Raw genomic sequence first — 21918 nt, 5'->3', positions numbered from 1 at the left:
ATCACACGTGAAGCAGATCTTTCTCATCTCCTCCGTCTGCATCTGTGTGTTTTCTCGTCTGTGCTTTGTTTAGACACTGTTGACTGATACTGTGGCTCATAGATAAAGTGGGTGGGCAGACGATGAACTCTTTTCATCATGTGGGGGAAACATTTGAGCGAATTTAAACTTTGGAAGAACGCCGGGGAGAGAGGCAGAAAAATCAAAAGGGTTTGTTAGCATTGGATGCTAAACTGCTCGCTAGCGTGTAGGCACAATACTCCAGTTACCTGCATCATTTATAGTCACTGTGAAGAGAAAGAAAACTACTAGTTTAATTAGTAAACATCCCCGCGTGAGGGATGAGTCATCAACATTTTAAAAAGTTTTCCAGGAAACTTAAAATATCAAATAGAATAACTACAAACATTTCTTTTGTTTCTGTCTCCTCCTCTCCTGTTGTTGCATGAATGAGTGCTTGTACCATCATGTCTATAAGGAGATGCCAGTTAAAGTAATTGTGCTAACATGTCTTTGATTTTCACCACAGAAACTACGGACACCGACATCATCACCACAGAGATTATTAAACGTAGAGACGTGGGGCCTTACGGCATCCGCTCCGAATACTGCATCAGGAAGATCATCTGTCCCCTCGGAAACAGAGACACTCCCAAAGGTAACGTCCACACACGTGTTCAGAAACGGTGCAGGATCTATAAATCTAAAAATGACTAATTTCTTTTCTCTTTTACGCTGAGCAGAAACCCCGACTCCTCAGAGGAAAGGCCTGCGCTCAAGTGCCTTGAGGCCCAAGAAGCAGGAGCCGGCCAAGCTGACGGGGCCTGTGGCTGTGGAGACGTGGGTGGCTGAGGAGGACCTGGAGCTGTGGGAGATCAGGGCCTTTTCAGAGAAGTGAGAAACTTTACTTATAGAGCACGTTTGAGCTTCAAAAGGGTTCAATAACACATGCTAAGCATTAGGGATAAAGCAAAACACATAAAGCAAATGTCTGTCTTTCCCTGCTTTAACAGATTGGAGAGAGACAAGTCGCAGGGTATCGACCCCTCCAAGAGCAGCTCTCTGAAGACGGCCGAGGACGTCAAGGCCCATCTGGAGAATCAGCTGAAACAGGCCCGACTGGCAGCGCAGCAGGTGGGAACACTGCACACACGGTTATCAGTGTTTTTAAAGGTCAAACATATCTTATGTGACTCTTTAAAATATAGACTGGGCTTTCTTTGAGGTCATTCTCCACTGTACTGATACATATTTAAAATGTGATGATTTTATGGCCTCTTTGTTTAATTTTGCTGCCTTTGTGAAGCCATAAGTAACGTCGATTTTGAAAGTAAAGGTTATCTTATCAATATCATGTCTAAAATGTTTCAACCTTTCTGTTTTAGAAACGTCTGGAGCAGCCGAGGCCGGGCACACCTGCCAACAGCTTCACCACGACGACCAGCGCCCCCTCGGCCAGCACCCCCAGCACCCCGCTGTCCGCGGGCCAGAGGCCGGGTCAGGTCACGCCCGGCACCAAGATGGTTCTGGCCTCCAAACTGGGCTCTCCGGTCTCCTTCCAGCAAGACAAGAACTTCCATCAGTCGTTCGCCTCCTGGGTCAAGCAGGGTCAGAACAACAACAGCGCAGGTAAGGCGGGCAGAGAGGAGGAGAGTTTTATAGTCTTTGTTATTCAGTTAGTTTCTCAGGTACAGTGCATGTTAGAAAGATTAGTTTCGGCCTCCTCATCCTGTTTTTGTTGCTTTTCCCATTTTATTTTAAATGTTTCCTTTTTTTTAAATGTTGTTGGATCACTTTGTGAGACGTCAGACATCCTTTTCTTCCTTCTACAACCATTTTTTATGTCCATTTTCTACGTTATGTGACTGGATAGCCAAATTGATATGGCTCGTGGTGTCCACTTTAAGCCCCGTTACAACTACTGTTCTAGTCTTTTATAACCTAAAAGAGGAGGGGGACCTGTGTGTCCTGTGTGTTTCGAACCATCAGCCCCTTAGTCGTCCCGAACCTTCCAGTGGACACCACAGCCATACGCAGGCTGTAGTCGTGGCCCTTGTGGGTGTGCGTGACTGCAGGTGGCATGGTGTGTTTTGCAGCCTCCACCGTGGCTAGCAGCATCGCCACCTCAGAGCAAACCTTCCAGATCGCTGGCAGCCCAGTGACTGTGGCGGGCCAGGTCCTCGCCGCCAAACTCCCGCTGCCCGCTAACAGCAAGATTGTCACGCTCAACATGCCCGCCGCTCCAGGAGGTAGGCCGCACGCGCGTCATCCATTTCCGCCGCTTCGGGCGTACATGTAAACGAATGGATGGATTAGTGTTGGTGCTGAGCATGGATGATCCGACCCATGTTTCTTTTCTTTTTTACATCATTTAGACGAGCTTCTGTGGAAAAACAAAACTTGCATTGCATTTTTTTTGTCCAAACTTTTTTAGACAAATAAGAGATTCCAAAGATCCTCGCACATTAAGCATGCCTCCCTTCATCGTTGAGCTGCATCGCCGCATGCGTCCAAGCATCTGCTTCCACATATTTGCCTCTTTCTTTACCTTATTGTTCTTATCGACAGGTGTAGTTCAGCAGAAAGTCCTGGGCATATTCCCCTCCGGGCCTCCCGCCAACCTGAGGACATACAGCACACTACATCCTACAACCGGCAACATCAACCTCAGAGCGTCCTCCTCTGCCACAACTACACAGCAACCGGTATGTCCTTCTCAGTTTTTATACCTGAAGTGAGTGAATATGTTGCGCGATGATTGATTTTACCTTTGGCTTTTTGTTCCAGGCCGTCACAGCAGGAGGCCAAACACAGCCGGGCACGACGATGAGCCAGGCAGCTTCTCCATCTACCTCCGTGAGCTCAGCGATGGTCAGAGGTCCGGCTCAACAAGGTGATCTGTCCGACTGATCGTTTCCATTCACAGACGAGTCATGTCTGACAAGTAAAGTCTAACTCCATCTTCTGCCCCTGCAGCCCCGCCTCAGCCGGCTGTGACCCCGATGGCCCCGGGTCAGCCTGGATCTCCAGCTGTGACTGGTTCTACGCCTGCCGCTCAGAGAGCGACCGCTCCTACAGCAGCAGCTGGACAGTCACCTGTGGCTGCTCCCCAGGCCACCAGACCCCAGCAGGGCCAAGTTAAACTCACTATGGCACAGCTCATGCAGCTCACACAGGGGGCTCAGGTGAGGGCACATTTTCCTCTTCTTCTATCTTTGTCTTGTCATCTCTCCCTGAAATATAGATCACTGTAAACTAAAAGTAAGATTCCTTTCTCTATGTCTTTGCAGGGTGGAAACCCGGGTCTGACGGTGGTGATCCAGGGTCAGGGCCAGACCCAGGGACAGCTGCAGATCATCCCACAGGGAGTCACAGTCATCCCCGGTCCTGGTCAGCAGCTAATGCAGGCAGCCATGCCAAACGGCCAGGTCCAGCGCTTCCTCTTCACTCCCATGCCTCCATCCTCGTCACCTTCAACTTCGGCTCCTGCTACTCCCACAAAGCCCGCCGTAGCTCAGTCCCCTCAAACCCAAATGTCAACACCAGCTCAAACCAGAGCCCCCGCACAGGTCCAGACGACTCCCTCAGCCCTCGCACAGACCCAAATGACTGCCCCTCTGCCGGTCCCCACACAAATGCCAAGTCTGGCTCCTTCCACATCCTCAGTCCCTGTTTTTGCTCCAGCAGCCCAGCTCTCAGTGCAAACACAAGTTTCAGTCCCTGCACAGTCTCAGATGTCTGCTCCGGTTCCTTCCCATCCACACGTTGCAACACAGGTTTTATCCACGCCGGTGTCCGTTCCCTCACAACCCCAAGTCTCAAGACCTGTTCTCTCCCCGAGCTCAGCCCCAGCCATGGTGCAAACCCAAGTCTCCACACTTCCCTCAGTCTCATTCCCCACACAAACTGCAGTTTCATTACCTGTCCCAAGACAAGCTGCACCTCACCAGCTCCAGACCTTCAGCCCCGCCCCGGTCTTTACCTCAGCCCCGGTCCAGATGCCCGTCTCAGGCCCCTCTTACTCTGCCCCGATGCCTGTGTCCGCCTCTCTTCCCTCACCCGTTCAAGTTCCCACTCCTGCCCTCGCTCCCGTCTCCGCTCCTGTCATCGCTGTGGTGTCCACCCAAATCGCCATCCCGTCCCCAGGCAGAGCTTTAACCCAAATCCAGACCACAGCTCCCGTTCCCCTTCACGCTGCTGTGGCCAACGCTGTGGTTACACCGGTCACAGCCACCTCGACAACACCTTCAGTGCCAGGTAAAGAACTCATCGCTATACTCTCACTAGGGTGTATTTACTTTTATTTTTGTATATCTTAAATGCATTGCAGTTCATTGCTTCTCTTTGCGTCTTCCTCCTGTTGCAGCTCTGACGGAGCAGAGGGCAGCTCAGCCCCAGGTTTGGACCTCGGCCTCATCTCAAGCTCAGACTCCAGGTCAGCAGGCCGCAGCTCCCATTCAGACCCCCGCCCCTGCCCTCCTCTCCACACAATCACCCGTTACCCCTCTTCCTCAAGCTGCCCTTCTTCCTCAAGCTCAAGTCCAAGTCCAGCACCCGGGCGTCGTTCCCATGCAGCAGGTGTCTCAGATTCCGGTCTCAGCAGTGCAGGTTCACATGAAGGGATTACCCGTCTCCTCTGTTGTTACGCATGTGAGACCCTCGCAGCCTCAGCTCCAGACCCAAACCCACGCTCAGCTTCAGCCCCAGCGTCAAGCCCAGATCTGTGCGCAGATTCAGGTCCAGAACTTCGGCCAAGTCCAACAAATGCAACAACTTCAGGCCCAAGCACAAGCCCAAAACCAGCCGCAGGTCCGAGTCCAGTTTGAGACACAAACTCAGCAGCAAACACACCTTCAGCCCCTTCCTCAAAATCAACCTCAGGCGCAGTTTCAGACCCAGAACCAAACCTCCCCCCAGGTCCAAGCCCCGGCCCAGTCCCCACTCCAGTCAAGGCTCCAACCTCAGTACCAACCCCAGGCTCAGCTCCAGCCTCAGGTCCAACCTCCACCCCAGGTTCAGTCTCAGGCCCAAACTCAGCTACAGCCCCAGATCCAGACCCAGCTCCATCCCCAGGTCCAGGTCCAGTTCCAGCAACAAAGCCAGATTCACCCGCAGCCTCAGGCCCCGCAGCAACCCCAGGTCCAAACTCATGTCCAAACCCAGCCCCAGTTTCAAGTCCAGTCCCAGCAGCAGTCCCAGGTCCAGCAACAGCTTCAGGTCCAAGCCCAGCCACAAGTCCAAGCTAAACTCCAAGTCCAGTTCCAGCCTCAGAACCAAACACAAGTTCAAACACAGCCTCAGCTTCAGGTCCAGTCTCCCATCAGGCATCAGCTCATCACAGTTCCGGGCCTCCAGCAGCCGGTGCAGCTCCTGTCAGCTCTGCCCCCGCATGTCGCTGCCCAGATCCAAGCGCAGATCCAGGCCCAGCAGCAGGGGGGCACGATGCCCCAGCAGATCAAGCTGCAGCTGCCGATCCAGATCCAGCAGGCCGGGGGGCAAATTCAGGCCCACCAGATCCAGAACATGGTGACCATACAGGCGCCAGCGAGTGTCCAGGAGCAGCTCCAGAGGATGCAGCAACAGCAGCAGCAGCAACAACCCCCGCAAAAACCAAAGAAGAAGAAAAACCTGGAGGCTAAAAGGGAACAGAAAGAGCAGAACCTGCAGTCCATCAGCCCCGGAGACGGCATCCAAAAACAGGTGTGACTCAAAGACAGTTTGTTTTTTACGGCATGTAGATTCTGTAAATATTAACATGAGTTTGTGTCTTTAAAGGTGGTAGTGAAGCAGAACGCTACAGCAGAGCAGCTGAAACAGAGGAAGAGCCTGGCTGCAGCTGAGCGAGAGGAGAACCAGAGGTTTGGGACTGATTCATCAGAGAATTGTGGATGTCTTTGACGTATTTCTTGGGGATGTATCTTCATGTTCACTGCCTTTTCCCTCCGCCCTTGTCGTCCAGAATGATTGTGTGCAACCAGGTGATGAAGTTCATACTCGACAAGATCGAGAAGGACGAGAAGCAGGCAGCTAAGAAGAGGAAGAAGGAGGAGGTGGTGGAGCAGAAGCGCTCCAAACAGAACGCCACCAAGCTGACGGCTCTGCTGTACAAGCACAAAGAGCAGCTGAAGGCCGAGATCCTGAAGAAGAGGGCGCTGCTGGACAAGGAGCTGCAGCTGCAAGTACAGGTGAGCACACGGACCATTTGTGATATATAGAGAACAGTCCAGTTATCCAGGACGTAAAATGTAGGCCCTGTTTACACCTGGTATTAACGTGTTCCGATCACAAGTACTGCAGGATTTGCACGAAATACAGGCTGAATTGTGCCCCACATAGACATTTTTGTTGACATTTGTGTCCTGGCAAAGCTTTCGATTTACCAGTCGATCTGCGTTCCAAAACTCACCTGTGGACATGATCTTTGGGCAGTGACTGAAAGAATGAGACCGCGGATACAAGCGGCCAAAATGAGTTTCCTCCGAAGGGTGTCTGGGCTCAGCCCTAGAGAGAGGGTGAAGAGCTCGGACGTCCGGAGGGAGCTCGGAGTAGAGCCGCTACTCCTTCACATCGAAAGGCGCCAGTTGAGGTGGTTCAGGCACATCCAACTGGGAGGAGACCCGGGGCAGACCCAGAGCTCGCTGGAGGGATTATGTGTCCCGTCTGGCCTCGGGATCCCCCAGGAGGAGCTGGAAACCATTGCTGGGGAGAGGGACACCTGGGTCACCCTTTGCCTTAGCCTGCTGCCACCGCGACCCAGCCCCGGATAAGTGGAAGATAATGGATGGATGGATTTGTGTCCATATTTATCCGCTCCTCTTCTAGCCTGTTTCACACATGCACTGCACTCCTGAAAGTGCATGTGTCCATCATTGTCCAGGTGGGCTGCATGTGTGAGCGCAAACAGCCAAATTTTACACCCCGATTTTATGCAGACGTTCGCCTGCCAGCTTGCAAGTAAATTATCTGCAAGAAGTCGGGGTGAGCCGATGTGTGAACGCAGCAGGTAATAGGAACATGAATCACGAGCGAGTGGGCAGGGTGATGACGTTTGTATCATGTGACCGGTGTGAAAGGAGAGCGACACATAACAGGATGATTAGAAACATCCGAGGCTGAAGAAGATGTAGAGCTGGGAAGTGAAACTGGGGACCCTCTATTAATACCAGGTGTAAACGGGGCCTTAGAGAGGAGTTGCATTAAACTGGATACACTACATCTCACTGCATGTCTTGTGTCTTTCCCAGGAGGAGCTGAGGCGAGACATAGCCAGGCTACAGAAAGAGAAGGAGAAAGCCAGAGCTGCGATCGCCCAGGCCGCCGCAGCAACCGTCAAAGCTGCCGCTTCCCACTCCTCCCATTCTTCCCACTCCACACATTCCTCCCACAGCACCCACGCGTCGCCTTCACCCTCCTCATCCCACAAACGAAAGAGGGACGAGGAGAGAGACAAAGACAGGAACAGAGACAGGGACCGGCATCACGACAAGGACAAGAAGCGAGACCGGGACAAGGACCGAGACAGATGCAGAGACCGAGAGAAAGAGCAAGACGCGGAGCGAGAGAGGGAGAGAGACCGAGAGCGGGACAGACACCGGGACAGAGACAAGGACAAGGACAAGGACAGAGACAGGGACCGAGAGAAGGACCGAGATCCAAGCTCACTGAAACACAAGAAGAAGAAGAAGCTCTCTTCTACCTCAAAGGACCACAAGAAAGACAGCAAACTGTACTGTATCTGCAAAACCCCCTACGACGAGTCGAAGTGAGTTCTCCCAATCAGATTCATGACTCCGCTGTAAAGCACATGTCACGACTGCAGTGAGGTAAAAATATAAACGATCCTTTTTTCACAGGTTCTACATCGGGTGCGACCTCTGCTCCAACTGGTTCCACGGCGCGTGTGTGGGCATCACAGAGAAAGAGGCCAAGAAGCTGGAGGACTTTGTGTGCAACGACTGCAAGCGCGGTCAGGAGGGAGCAAGCAACGAGGAGTTATACTGCATCTGCCGGACACCTTATGACGAATCACAGTACTGCTTTCTTATAGGCCACAAAACCATCACGATTCACTTTCTATATTTTCCATCTCTCATCGGTTCTCTAACAAAGACGTGTTCACGCTTCCCCCGCAGGTTTTACATCGGCTGTGACCGCTGTCAGAACTGGTACCACGGGCGCTGTGTGGGCATCCTGCAGAGCGAGGCCAACCACATCGACGTGTACGTCTGCCCGCAGTGTCAGTCGACAGAAGACGCCATGACGGTCCTCACGCCGCTCACCGACAAAGACTACGAGGGGTTGAAAAGAATATTACGCTCGTTACAGGTACAGAAGAATAAATAAGAACTTAATAAAGTTTCCTGCTTTTTCTGTTATTGGTATTTATTTTTATCGTTTCTTGTTCTAACAGTCTCATAAAATGGCGTGGCCCTTCCTCGAACCAGTGGATCCCCACGACGCACCAGATTATTACCGTGTGATCAAGGAGCCGATGGGTGAGGATGAGATGAAAGCTGCCTTTTCTTAAACCTTTCTAAATGATGTGTGTGACTTCCCTTCTGGGTGCTACATTTCCTGAACTGATGAAATGATCCAGATAAAGAGATTAAAATGACACCTTCAGCATTACTGTACAGACCAATCAGAAAACATGTACGGTAAGTCACGTGTCTCGGCATTGAGCTTACCACTTTTGCCACAAGCGGCACATCGTTGAGCTACGTGTAGAATCAGAAAGTGAGTTTCACTCTGAAACTAAAGCAACAGCTTCATAACAGCTGTCTGTGCACGTAGAGGCAGATTACAATCTAAAATGGACTGTACTTCCATAGCGCTCTTCTAGTCTCCCCACCGCTCAAAGCGCTTTTACACTACATTCACACATTCACCCTTTCACACACACATTCAGCATCGGGATCTTTAAGCAGTCACACACCGATGGCTCTGCCTTTGGGAGCAATTTGTGGTTCAGTGTCTTGCTCAAGGACACTTCGACATGTGGCTGTAGCAGTCAGGGATCGAACCCCCAACCTTCTGACTCCCACTTATCAGAACAAAAACCTAAGTTTGTGTACCTCATCCAGAATACACAGAGATTCATCGCTCCATAAGAGACCGACTCTCAAAGTCCTGGCAAAAATTCAGTTTTTCAGATACAAGACTGAATCTTTCACCAAACTACATCTGCCATGACATTAACAGGATGTTTCAATCCTACATTTTGATGCACTGTGGGCTCAACGGCTTATAAAACAAAACTCTGTCTGAATCGTTTGTTGAAGGGAGTCTGAAGAGCTTCGTAAAGTTTGGTTTCAATTGAAAACATGTGGGAGGAGAAAGCTTTAATACGTTCCTACCTTTAGTTTGTAAACAGACGTAGAGAAACGACACGACACAGTGAGAACAAACAGTTGGTCGTCTTGAAATCCAAATGTAAATACATGTCAGTTCACACAGTAGTGGCTCAGAAATCACCTCTCAAGGTTACAAACACACTTGACAGTTTTTTAGAAATACAACGATTCACAAAATCCTGCTAACTCAAAGCATGTGAATCAATCTGCTCAGTTAGGGCTACTTTTTGTTGTCACAGTTATAGCATCTGATCTGAGCTTTAAACTTCAGACGGTGGCTGTAGTGCCACCATCAGGACAATTCCTAGAAAGTTTGGCTAAGCACTAGACCTACGTGTAAACTTCACAAAAACAAGAATACTTTTTATTTCATATTTCACTCTGTATAAAATGTATGCGAGTGTTCTCTCACGTCACACACCTCTCTTCCCCTCGCAGACTTTTCCACGATGGAAACCCGCCTGCAGAAGCGACATTACCACAAGCTCACAGAGTTCGTGGCCGACGTGACCAAAATCTTCGACAACTGCCGCTATTACAACCCCAACGACACGCCCTTCTTTCAGTGCGCCGAGGTGCTCGAAGCCTTCTTTGTACAGAAGCTGAAAGGTTTCAAAGGGAGCAGGTGAGGTCGGGTTCTCCTCTGAATACTGCAGACTCACACGGTTCCTCAGTTCCTCTTTCCTTTTCTGCACCGGCTGTTGTGTCATCTGTTCTCCTCTTACGTTGTGCATTTATTCCCTCTGGCATGTGTAGTCAGTGTTACTCTGCAGTAGAGTCTTCCTCGCTTGTAGACTAGAGTTGGCTTTAAACTGTAACATGGTTTGAACTGTTGCTCTGTCGTGCTTAAACCAACATGGCTGCCTAATGTTAAGACATTCTGGCCGTTGTCTTAACAGAGTTAGCGCTGTGTTACACCTGTGTCGTGTCTCATCTTGCATTTGTGTGTGTTCACCTTTGCTGCATGTCTTTTTGATTTATTCCATCCCATTTTCTTCTGTCTTACAGATTGTCAGATTCTTAAGGGGGCCAGTCTAGCTGGAGTCTGGACTGGAAGCTGGGGTCTCTAATAATAATGTCATGGAAGCTTTCTTTGCAGAAATAATCCTGACTAAAGACAGAAATCACAACCACACACACACACACACACACACACAACACCAAATGTGCTTTCATGTAAACGCCACCCACTTTACATTTTTGGTAACCATGCGATTCGGCTTCACCACAAGCAGCAGCCATGTTGACGTGTTCACCGTGTAACCGAGGGACTTTCTTTCTTCTCGTCGTTCCCCTGAATCTGGCCCTTTTCTAACCATCCATCACAGACGCTCGCATCCTTTCAGAGGGATTTTAAATGCTTTTTAATCCCTGATTTTTTTGTTCTACATCTGATTTAGATGGATAATGTGTTGACTGAGAAAATATATAAAGCAGCATATTTTATTATAGAGATATTTATGAGAAGTTTTGTATGTTACATCCCTCTGAGTTTGATTTAGCCGGTTGTTTTGGTGGTTCCCTTGAATGTACATACTTTTTATCATGTACAGCGGTTGTAACATATATCTGAGTCTGTATTTGAATGTTAAATAATTTTAGATAGTATTGTTTTATGAGACTAAACTGTACTACAGAGAGTGAGGGGTTTGACCTCATTATGCTAACCTCAGTTTGTAGCTTGTCATAAAAACATTCCCTTACATCAACATGGCTGCAGGATCCTCCGCCGACACCTTTGCATCCTCTCTGTCTGTGTGTCGAGATATCACGACGATAACAATGCGAAGCGCTCTCAACTTTCCCCTCTCTCCGCACCTGTAGGTCTCATAACAACAAGCTACAGTGTTCTTCGGCCTCTTAGAAAGCATCGCACATTGCTCAGACATAATGCACTTGCCAGGAATATGGCTTTTCTGAACTGACAGACTGCCTCGTCCCGCGTGTCGGGATCTGCTCCTCTGACTGTCGGTGCAACAAGCACTGCTGCTTTCACACAACCGTTCAGGCAGAGCCGCCGTCTGAGGGACCTTTTTTTGGACCCGTCTTCATCAGTGAGACTGTACTGAGGAGCGAGAACACCTGAGGCGTCTCAGAAGAAAGTTTACCTCGGAGAAAAGACTCTTAAGGAGCTCTCATAATTCCACTTTCTTTACTTCCTGATCTCAGTCTTTTTATTTTTTCTTTCCTGTTAAAAATCCCCTCAGGCCATCCTTGTGGTCATCGTGTCCAATGAGAAGTAGGAAATCAATTACTGACACACAGTGGCTGAGTTTTACTGAGCATAATGCATCAAGAATCTAAACAACTTTATTTCTTCCATTTCCACTCATTGTTTAGTCTGAAGTGGCATGAATGACACTTGTACTAAATATGTGGACATCAGTAGTGCTTGGTTAAACTTGTATAACCTACTGAAAGTACAGTAATAAGCTATTGTAAATGATTTGCTCTGCAGTAGTGACTGACTGACTGAGAAGGATGAAACAATGTATTTGAAGGTTCCTGCCCTGTTTGTAAAAATTTGTCAGATTTTGACTGGATTTCTTTTTCTTTTTTTGTATTACATCTGAAGAAATATTGATGTATATGGAACTTAATAAAATGCAAAAGACTGATTACTTTGTCCTCTTTTTGTGGCCGATATTGACAACATTAACTATGTTAATGTAGAAATGCAGCCTAATGTTTGCAATATAAAAATCAGACTGTAAAGGATTATGTATTGAATTATAATCAAGCAATATCACACCCAAGTTGGTGCTGCTGTAGTGAATATCAGCACGCCTGTGATTTGGTCATAGGCACGAGGCTGTGCTGATATGCGGTACAACAGCACAACCCTGAGTGTGATATTGTGTTTGTATAACAATTCTTCAAGATGCATTTAGTAGGAAACAGCCATAAACAACACCAAACTTATTTTTTCTATATTTTATAATTAATTTTGGCAACACCAACGGAACTAGTCCCTGCACACTTGTGATACATATATTTAAAAGATCCAGTGCTGTTTTACTCTACATCAGCACTCATGTAATGCCTCTTATCCAGTTAAATTACTTGGTCAGAACTAACTGTTGTGTAATAAAAGATTAAGAATTGACGAACCATAAATGCAATGCCACCCAGTTTAGTAGCAGTTTGTAGCTTTATTTAAAGACTTAATTGATCCATAATAAATCGCATTTTTATTTGCCAAGCGGATAGATAAGTTTAAGTCAACACCCATTATGTTATATAAATCAAAACTACTAAAGCAATTCATTTAGAAGTATATTTGCTACTACATGCAACTACATTTTAACAAAGAATTATGTTTGGGATGGCAGCCCAGTGTAAAATCCTTATAGATTTACAAACGGGACATAATAAAGAACTTTTTTTTTTTTTTTCGCACTTTGGAATTTTGTATCTGTCGTTAATAAAATCCTGCACGACTGACATGTCACTACAACTCAAATACACCGATCCTGGAACGGTTTATCCCACCGAAATATCCACAGAAAACGGAAGAAAATCGACCTGAAGTCAGTTTCAAAATAAGCTTTACTCTCGCGATATTACCGCGGAGCCACGTCATTTCCTGTGCGTGATGACATTTTTCAAACAGCCCAATGACTGGAGGCGGCTGGATGCTCTCTGCTCGAACAGCCCAATCAGGAGGCTTTGTAGCAGGAATTTAAAGGTCTGTGCGGCACTGTCTGTGTACCACAACCTTTAAGCGACAAGCAGGTAAGCATGTGTTGGCTGCTTGTATAGTTTTATTAAAGAAATGTTTTATCTTTTTGATAAATAACAGTTTTCATTGTTTTTATATGTTAGCTTAACGTTACTGGAGCGAATGTTTGCGATAGACGTTATTTAACGTCAAAAGGGCGGTCTGCTTAGCTTGACGTGGTTGTCATTCCTCTTCCTATAGGGTCACGAGGCAGCCTAACTATACTTGCTCATTTATCAATCTTTTTTTTCCGCAGATAAAACACCACAACATTTTTCCTCGACGTTTGCGAAGCTTCCTTTCTACTTGAAAATGTCTGAGAACGGCGCTCGTCTGAACAAGTTCAAGAACAAAGGCAAAGACGCCAATGTGAGTTTACTCAAACCAAGTTTCCTTCAGCATCACATCCGTATCGTTGTCTGCGCACTTTCATAACATATGTCTGACTGTGACTTTACAGGAACTTCGCCGCAGGAGAGTGGAGGTGAACGTGGAGCTCCGCAAGGCGAAGAAAGATGATCAGATTTTCAAAAGGAGAAATGTGTCAGCACTTCCTGACGAGGCGACCTCTCCTCTGCAGGAAAGGACCGGCAACTGTCAGGTACGACTTTTAAATCTATTTAATGTTTACTCTGTTGTGTGTGGCACTACTTATGCCCAGAAGGTGAATACTAATAGTTTCATTCTTAAATATATTCCTTATGTTTGTTTCATTTTGGTTTGTTGCTTATTTACTTCCTTTTACTTCGTCTGTTTATTCACTGTATTGTTTTTATCCACTTAAAACCCTTGCAAAAACTCTCTCATCCATGCTGTACATATCTCTTCTGTTTTATAAGCATGTAATGGACTTTGTAACTGTTTTAGAAATTGCTATATAAAAGAAGTAATCTTACTATCATGACACACTGACATTCCAGTACAATAGCCACAAATTCAATCCTATGAGGTGAAAATGGAAGAGAGGACTTTTTCTTTTCAACTCTATGGTGATCGTAGAGAATGTGCTTTGTTCTCCACGCCCCGTGTTTACTCTTTTGTGACATTTGGCAGGCCGTCAGACAGTGGACAGTTGAGGAGATTCTCACAGGAGTGAACAGCAGTAATGCTGAGTCCCAGCTCGAGGCTACACAGGCTGCGAGGTAATAACAATTCACTAAAGAACAATGAAAACTTAACAAAGTTTAAAATGCTGTCCGGATGACTCACGTTTACTGTCCCGATCTCAGGAAGCTCCTGTCCCGTGACAAACATCCTCCCATCAACCAGATGATCAGTGCCGGACTGATCCCCAGGTTTGTCGCCTTCCTGGGGCTCACAGATTTTCCTCCGATCCAGTTTGAGGCTTCCTGGGCTCTGACCAACATCGCCTCCGGGACGTCTGATCAGACTGCTGCTGTGGTCGAGGGCGGGGCCGTTCCTGCGTTCATCAGCCTGGTAACATCCCCCTACCAGCACATCAGTGAACAGGCAGTTTGGGCCCTTGGAAACATTGCTGGTAAATGACTCAATATGTTTATCTTTATTATTGTTATAAGTAAGCAAATGCATGTTTTTAATTCTTTTTTTTATATTCTTTAGGTGACGGATCAGCTCTCAGAGACATGGTCATCAAGCATGGAGCTGTGGCCCCTCTGCTCAGTCTGCTGGCGGTCCCTGACCTGTCCGTCTTCAATGTAATTATTTTATTAAACATTTAAATGTTTTCTGTCATAGAGAAGAAAAAGCTATTTTCTGCATATGGTCAAATTAAATACTTCTCCTTTTTACCCACAAGGGGGCATCCTAACTTGCCTAATCCTCCTACATGTTAAACTAATGCTTTACCTTCTCTTATACTTGATTTCCATGCAGACTGGCTACCTCAGAAATGTCACATGGACGCTGTCAAACCTCTGTCGCAACAAGAACCCCTCCCCTCCCATGGCTGCCATCCAGCAGATCTTACCTGCCCTCGTCCGTCTCCTGCACTGTGATGACCCGGAGGTGTTGGCTGATGCGTGTTGGGCTGTGTCATACCTGACGGACGGCTCCAACGACCGCATCGAGGTGGTGGTCCAAACCGGCTTGATTCCTCGTCTGGTGAAGATGCTCGGGTTTGATCAGCTGCCCGTCGTTGTACGTATACATCATCTCATGCGGTCTGATTTATTGACTATATTTACACAGCGGACATTTTCCTATGATGTCACGCTCAGGGTGGGAGGCTCAAATTGATCAGCAACTAGGAAGATGATGAACAGCAAGTATCTGAAGTTATTTTCAAGGTAAAACAAGTTTGAAACCGTCCTATCTCTAGTTCAAATTGACTTTCAGCCTCTTCCAAGCAAATGAAGTTGGTGAATGCTAACATTAGCTGTTGTCTGCTAGTAGTTAACGGGTTATCAAATATGGTGTTTCAACTGGCCCAATTTCAGTCACTGATCAATCAACAACTGGTGAAGTGGTGACATTTGAGCTTCCCACCCTGAGCCTGATTTCATAGGACAATGGCTGCCGTGTGAATACGATTCATTGTTCCAGGTTTCATAATGACCCCTCTCCTCCTCCCTTTAGACCCCTTCACTGCGAGCCATCGGTAACATTGTGACCGGTACCGATGAGCAGACTCAGGCGGTGCTGGATGCAGGAGCCCTGGGCATGTTCCCCAAGCTGCTGCGCCACAAAAAAGCCAACATCCAGAAGGAGGCGGCCTGGACTCTGTCCAACATCACAGCGGGGAAGGACGGCCAAATCCAGGAGGTCATCAACGCAGGCCTCGTCCCGTACATGGTCGAAATGCTTGTTCGGGTACGTTGTTTTTATTAGACATTTTGATTGGTATAGACTGATCAAACTGCCTGTTGCACTGCAGAAATAGTCAGTCTGCAGTTTTTTGCTTACAAGAGATTATCACTACAAAGCATTGTTTGAGCGGGATATAGAGAGTTTGTTCCCCTCTGTAAAATAGACAGAAGATGGGTGAAACCAAGAGCAACAGTGGACGTGTTCTCCTGTTGTCCTAGCAAGACATATAAGGCAACTTTAGTGCATCTTTATAAGGTTTATTCTTAAGTCCAAGCAGTGAACCAAGGGGCTCCTTCAGGCTTCCTTCACTGCTGGCATACTCTGTAAACTGGCAGCATTATTAAATAATATATCCTCAAAATGATCTATTTAATACTGAAAAAATCATCCTTGCATTTTTCTGGCCATATCTCCCAGGAGAATATTTTAAGAGAAGAGGTCAGGCTCATCACAACCTTCTGTTCTGTCTCTGCAGGGTGACTACAAAACTCAGAAAGAGGCCGTGTGGGCAGTTACAAACTTCACCAGCGGGGGCAGTATTCAGCAGGTGGTTTACCTCGTTCAAGCCAATGTGCTCGAGCCTCTCCTGAATCTCCTCTCCTCTAAAGACTGCAAAACTGTCCTCGTCATCCTGGATGCCATTACCAATATCTTCATGGTGAGTTCAATGTCTGTGAAAAATAGAAATCTGTACGTATCACTTTTGCCAAATCTGATAAGTTATCATTGGAGGTGGAAGCTTTGAAATACTTTTTTTCCCCTATCAGGCTGGGGATAAGATCGGGGAGTCTGACAAGCTGAGTCTGATGGTTGAAGAATGCGGAGGACTGGACAAGATCGAGGCTCTGCAGGCTCACGAGAACGAGATGGTCTACAAAGCATCCCTCAACCTGATCGAGAAGTACTTCTCCGAGGAGGTAAGATGTTTGAGATTCTTGTAAAATTAACTTTTTATACTTTTTATCAGTCGACTTACCATTTTTTCTTTGCATATTTTTTCGTCGTAAAGGAGGAGGTGGTGCAGTCCGTGGCTCCAGAAGCAACCAGCGACGGTTACGCCTTCCAAATCAGTGAAAACCAGAGCACTTTCAATTTCTAGAGAACTCTCTGATAACTCTAATCTCAACTGTACTCTCCGCTCCTTTCTACCGTCTGTTCTTTGTTCATGTCATCGTTTCCTGTTTATGTGTGTGTTGTACATACCGTTTTAATGTGACTGAAAACACAATTGTAAATAAAGTTGTTCAAATAAGTGTGGGGGATTTTTTTTTTTTTGTGTATTTGCTTAATTCTGTGTCGACTTTTACAGAAGTATTGTAAAGAATATTACTATAATTCTTCCATTACACAAACTTATGATTCCATAGTAACTCTTATGTTTATTGCTGCAGCTTACCTCTGATTTGTTGACCAAAATGGCAACATATTACACCGAACAGTTGTCAATATGGTGGCAAGCAACATACCCAGTGATGTCACTGATCCTACATCCATGTTTTGTTAACTAAGGGAGAAAATAGTGGTAATTTTTTTAATTGTATGTTTGTCACGTGCAAATTTTAAACGGATCCGCTTGGCACAAAACTTCTTATTACGTCTTATTCCAATCTATACAAATGACTCCAAACAAATCTAGAAGCAGGTTTACTAACGTGTCCTTTTGGATGTTTTTCTATATAAGTATTTTTAAAAACAAAGTTGCATATGATGACAGGATTGTGATCCCTCAACCACGATAACAAATGTTAAACTCTGATAAGAATGTATGTAATTAAATAAGTAGCCCTCCTTGTTGAACAGTAACAGAAGTAGTATACATACAATAATACTTTTCTGGCCATATTTACATCTGTATTCATTTGGTATTTATAGAATGCACAATCATGTGCAATACTTCCACCTATTTACTAGTACCATGTGCGTAATAATTCATAATCTTGTGCACTTCAAGTTTTTACTACATTATAACTGTCAATACTACTATCAATTTAACTGCCACCATTACTTCCTGCCTAGTTTTATAGATGTCTGTTATAATGTTTTTCTTTTAGGCACTGTCTCTTTTGCATTAATCCATACTCGCATTATACATTATATTTTCACTGATATTTGAGTAGTTTTTTGTGTTTATCTTATTTGTACTGTATTTTTTGGAGCTATCTGGCACTATAATTTCCTTTGGGATTAATAAAGTTCTATCTTATTATCAACCCGTATCTTGAAAAATATTTAGTTCAACACTTCACAGGCTCAAGGTCCAAATAAAAGACAACAATATACAGAGTTAACGATATACAAGAGCACAAAAAGAGCTCATGCTTTAAAATGTAAAATACATAAAAATTAGGCAACTTTAAAGCTCCTGTGGGGAATTTTCGGTTTGTGTTGATTTTGGCGCCCCCTGTGGACAAAGCCATACCTCTTATCTCCTTGCTGATTTTGTCCTGTACATATAACAAAAAATCTCAACCTGCTTTCTTTAACAGTCATATGTATCAGTCACTTAACATTTTTGCCCTGGAAAATGTAAACAAAGGCAGCGTGCAGTTAATCGCTTCATCTGACACCTACCCCCCTCTAGCAGTTTCAGGCATTAAAAATAACTATATAGAAATAATCAATCTTGATGCTGATGGTCTGGTTTCCTTTTGTAGCTCAATACATATATATTAATATATAAATATATACGTATATATATATATGTATAGAGAGAGAGAGAGAGAGTGATCAGAATTATCAGAATTTCAGTCTGTTTCATGACCAGTGGGAAAAACTCCTCACAGGAGCTTTAAAAAAAAGGGCTTGTACTGAAATAAAATTCCATAATAGTTTGGTTTGTTGACTACATAATATCCACATGTTGGAAAAATGTTTCCTTTTTTCATGTTGGAGAAATGTTTCACTCCCCCCACGGCGTGCTGTCGTCACTGGTCAGCTCCCAGCAGCAGCAGCCTCCTGAACTGGGATCTCCACCGGAGGGCTCAACAGTTCAACTCTCGCCGAGCGGAGAGGAGGACGGAGGCTCCTTCCGAAGATGTGAAGATAAAAACAGCGAGCCACAGCGACCCCCGAGCAGCTCTTCAAGACGTTTCACCGGGGAGAAGTCATTTTTAGTGAATGCACTTTGCAGCAGCGCTACACTCGCGATTTTCTTTTTTCTTTTTTTAATTTTTCGCATTTGTGCGCGAGCGCTATGGCAGTTCAGATCACATCCGGGCCACAATGCCTTGACTCCATTATTGTCTAAAAACTGGCGGAGAGGTTGATAAACCTTTTTATTTTTCACAGTTAACGACACATTTTTACTACGTGCAGTGAAGGCTGGAACCAAGAGGAGATGTCTAACCAAGGAGTTCGGCGGAATGGCCCCGTGAAGCTGCGATTAACAGGTAGCTAGCAATGCTTTTAAATCCCCGAGTATGTTCCCCCCACACACTAGCTAGGAGGGCGCCGTCTATTTGCTGGTAGGAACAGTTCCCATGGGCCATGGAGTTGGCTTACCAGCGGTTCTCACTTACGTGATTTTAACGGTTCTGTTAACCGTTACAATGCATTTTAAATATTGTTTTTTACATTGTAAGATAGTGTTAAAGAAAATGCACAGGTGGCTCTGTAGATATCGCTGAATATGGTTACTATTGTTCTTGGAAATAGTCTGAACCTTTTGATTGTCGCCAGTAACCACCATAAGGGTCCAGGAGTGCTGTACACTAATGTGTGCCTCTGCATTTGAGTCGGTTATCGCTTTGATAAAACAGAAATACAGGGTGATAATTCACATTTTTATTTAGCCTATGCAAAGAAATACGTTTAATGTAATGGTGCTAAAACTATCAGACTGATAACAGACACATGAAGTTGGCTAGCAGACGTTAGCCTAGCCAGCCAGACAGCCAGTCAGCTAGTTATAATCAAGCCATTATGCCAGAACAAGCCTGGGTTCAGATGACAGGCAGCTCCACAGGTCACAAGAGTCTGCAAGTGAACAGATAGCTATGTCCCATAGCTGCATACTGACAGACAGCTGCCTCCTTTATATTGTTATTGTTGCTTAAACAGGTCACCATTAAGTTGTATCCCTGCATCTGTTCATTAAGCAGTCCTGTTCAGAGCAGCTCACACTTCAACTTGAGGTCTTCTCAGGCAGAGTGTTTGGTCATCTCCCTCCTGCTCCCCCTCTCATGTAAACCAAGAAATAAGGTTTACATGAGAGCTCGGTGTTTTGACTGGGAGAAGTGGCCGACAGCTGCCCCCTGTTTTTTTTGTTTTTTTTGATGAACATCCAACATCTGACCTAAATCAAAGTCCATGGCGGTCTTTCCTATCAGGAAGGGCCAAATTAAATATTTAAACTGGTGCTGCGTCTGATAGGAATAAGTGGAGACAACAAGGAGGGAGATCTTAACAAGATGGACTGAATGCGCTGGAGGTGCAGGACGGCCAAGGGCATTGAGATTTCAGCAACATTGATATAGCTGTCAGAAGTCACTCAGGGTTCGCTGCATAAAGAGACAGGTTTTATATATATATCTTTGTGCCCAGTATTGTTATTATGGTGCACTCTCTCTGTAGTAGAACCTGAACGAGACAAATTCATTGATTACCACCATGGCGACAAATATAGTGGATGTCTGGGCTGGAACTAAACTAAGGCTTTACTATGTTGATTGTGCACTGATTTTGCGCTGATATGACTATGCAATGGAAAGGATACTGGCTCTTAAACACATTACTTCTTCTGCTCTGCTACAGGTCTTGCAGACAGTGCTGAGAGTATTGTAAACTATGTAGTAAGAGTGCCCTCTGCTGGACAAACTATGTGATGAATCGCTAAATGACCACATGCGTTGTTTTCTGCATTATATGTTCTGTGCAAAGGAATTCAAATCAGGCATTTGTAGGAAAGCGTTTTTTACAGTTACTTTAAAGTTTGTTTACTTCTAAAATAACGATTTTCTTGCAAAATGACCAAAGCTTATGCTAGAATATTTCTTGAAAGAAACATGCATCAGGTTGCTTGTTTCGTATGATGCTTCAAAACCTTTCCGGTAGTTACTCGCTTATTTAACATTCAGTAGGCGACACGTCCCCATATTCTGCGCTACTTTCTCGAGGAAATCTAGAGACGGTTAGTTTGTCATTGTTGGAGATGGACTGCAGTGGTCGTCTGGAGGAATCCTAAGAATGTGGAGGCAGAGCGGGACCACGTAGACCACCTCTCGACTAAATATCATCCCTTATAGAGCTATGATATTACCCTGTTTAACAACTTCTGTCTGTACATCCTTACATGGATATTTGTGTTTAGTAACACTAGCTGCAGTCTCTCCTCAGGAGCAAATTTCTTTCCGAATTATGTAATATTGTGTCTTGTCATCCACATGTTCGGCCCCTGGAGAGGAAGCTCTATAGGAAGGCAGCTGTCTCGTGGCTCACTTTTAGAGACGCTTCACTACACGCTGTCATTAAGAGTTTCTTTGTTTAGCGCTGCACAGCTGTGTATACTGGGCTGATTAAACTGCTGCATAGGGAGTAACGGGCCCGGAGAGCGTCACTGGGACATTGTAGCTGCATGTTGTCATCTGTAGTCGGGTTGATTTTTGACACATAGCTGCCGATGAATTTGTTTCCAGGCAGGTTGTGAATGATGACTTGCTACATTTAAACAGGCCTGTAGCTGTTTGTGCTGCAGGCGTCCCCCCCCTCCTCCATTTGAACCAGATGTTGCAGATGTTTGCCAGCTATTAAACTGGAAAAATATGGCAAGCAAGCTGCTAAAACTAACACTTGGGGTGAGAATTGCCCCTCGACTACACGGGACAGGTTTCCATTATACTCTACAGCTGATCGCGCTTAAATTAAGTGACACACAAACACAGCTAATGGCAAAACACGCGCGAGCCGCTGAGTCATAAATTACATCACTGCTTTTGTGTGATCATTCTTAAATTCTGTCATGCAAACATAAGTCATGGTGTAATTTGCGATGCTTTCCGTGCAACTGTACATTTGATGACACACCGCTGAACGCCAATACGAGGCAGAAAGGAGTCAAAG

General features: G+C 45.7%; 3 protein-coding genes across 4 annotated transcripts in view; all 3 read left to right on the top strand.

The window, feature by feature from the left end:
* The window catches only part of bptf (bromodomain PHD finger transcription factor), a 28803-nt gene extending 16832 nt beyond the window's left edge, over window positions 1-11971 (top strand). Inside the window, exons 15-32 of the mRNA XM_069675790.1 lie at window positions 530-658; window positions 744-894; window positions 1014-1134; window positions 1386-1629; window positions 2097-2249; window positions 2569-2705; window positions 2788-2893; window positions 2977-3185; window positions 3291-4257; window positions 4367-5700; window positions 5776-5858; window positions 5960-6185; window positions 7245-7762; window positions 7854-8030; window positions 8133-8325; window positions 8411-8495; window positions 9792-9978; window positions 11178-11971. Of these exons, the coding sequence (XP_069531891.1) occupies window positions 530-658; window positions 744-894; window positions 1014-1134; window positions 1386-1629; window positions 2097-2249; window positions 2569-2705; window positions 2788-2893; window positions 2977-3185; window positions 3291-4257; window positions 4367-5700; window positions 5776-5858; window positions 5960-6185; window positions 7245-7762; window positions 7854-8030; window positions 8133-8325; window positions 8411-8495; window positions 9792-9978; window positions 11178-11217 (5060 nt within the window). The 3' untranslated portion in view covers window positions 11218-11971. The remainder of the gene's footprint in view (window positions 1-529; window positions 659-743; window positions 895-1013; window positions 1135-1385; window positions 1630-2096; window positions 2250-2568; window positions 2706-2787; window positions 2894-2976; window positions 3186-3290; window positions 4258-4366; window positions 5701-5775; window positions 5859-5959; window positions 6186-7244; window positions 7763-7853; window positions 8031-8132; window positions 8326-8410; window positions 8496-9791; window positions 9979-11177) is intronic.
* Window positions 11972-13015: 1044 nt separating this feature from the next.
* Window positions 13016-17074, top strand: kpna2 (karyopherin alpha 2 (RAG cohort 1, importin alpha 1)). The gene is made up of 11 exons (XM_069675869.1): window positions 13016-13088; window positions 13331-13443; window positions 13535-13675; window positions 14128-14216; window positions 14304-14572; window positions 14656-14750; window positions 14929-15192; window positions 15631-15864; window positions 16337-16519; window positions 16629-16778; window positions 16871-17074. Exons 2-11 carry the CDS (start codon window positions 13387-13389, stop codon window positions 16958-16960), a joined length of 1572 nt encoding a protein of 523 aa, XP_069531970.1. The 5' UTR covers window positions 13016-13088; window positions 13331-13386; the 3' UTR covers window positions 16961-17074.
* Window positions 17075-18875: 1801 nt separating this feature from the next.
* smurf2 (SMAD specific E3 ubiquitin protein ligase 2) overlaps window positions 18876-21918 on the top strand; it is a 62229-nt gene continuing 59186 nt past the window's right edge. For both annotated transcript variants that reach the window (XM_069675947.1, XM_069675946.1), the window contains exon 1: window positions 18876-19250. In XM_069675947.1, the coding sequence (XP_069532048.1) occupies window positions 19199-19250 (52 nt within the window). In that variant the 5' untranslated portion in view covers window positions 18876-19198. The remainder of the gene's footprint in view (window positions 19251-21918) is intronic.

Source organism: Semicossyphus pulcher, unplaced genomic scaffold, assembly GCF_022749685.1.
Source record: "Semicossyphus pulcher isolate SPU_LCO1_2020_fin unplaced genomic scaffold, fSemPul1.0.p SCAF_25, whole genome shotgun sequence".
In the NCBI taxonomy this organism is placed as follows: Eukaryota; Metazoa; Chordata; class Actinopteri; order Labriformes; family Labridae; genus Semicossyphus; species Semicossyphus pulcher.
Note: the sequence above shows the minus strand (reverse complement) of the source record. Positions and strands in the feature narration are given on the sequence as shown.

Coding starts and splice junctions, on each gene's coding strand:
- kpna2 (XM_069675869.1), top strand. CDS start 13,387: ATGTCTGAGAACGGCGCTCGTCTGAACAAGTTCAAGAACAAAGGCAAA. Junction 13,676..14,127: donor AAAGGACCGGCAACTGTCAG/GTACGACTTTTA, acceptor GACATTTGGCAG/GCCGTCAGACAGTGGACAGT. Junction 15,193..15,630: donor TTGATCAGCTGCCCGTCGTT/GTACGTATACAT, acceptor TCCTCCCTTTAG/ACCCCTTCACTGCGAGCCAT.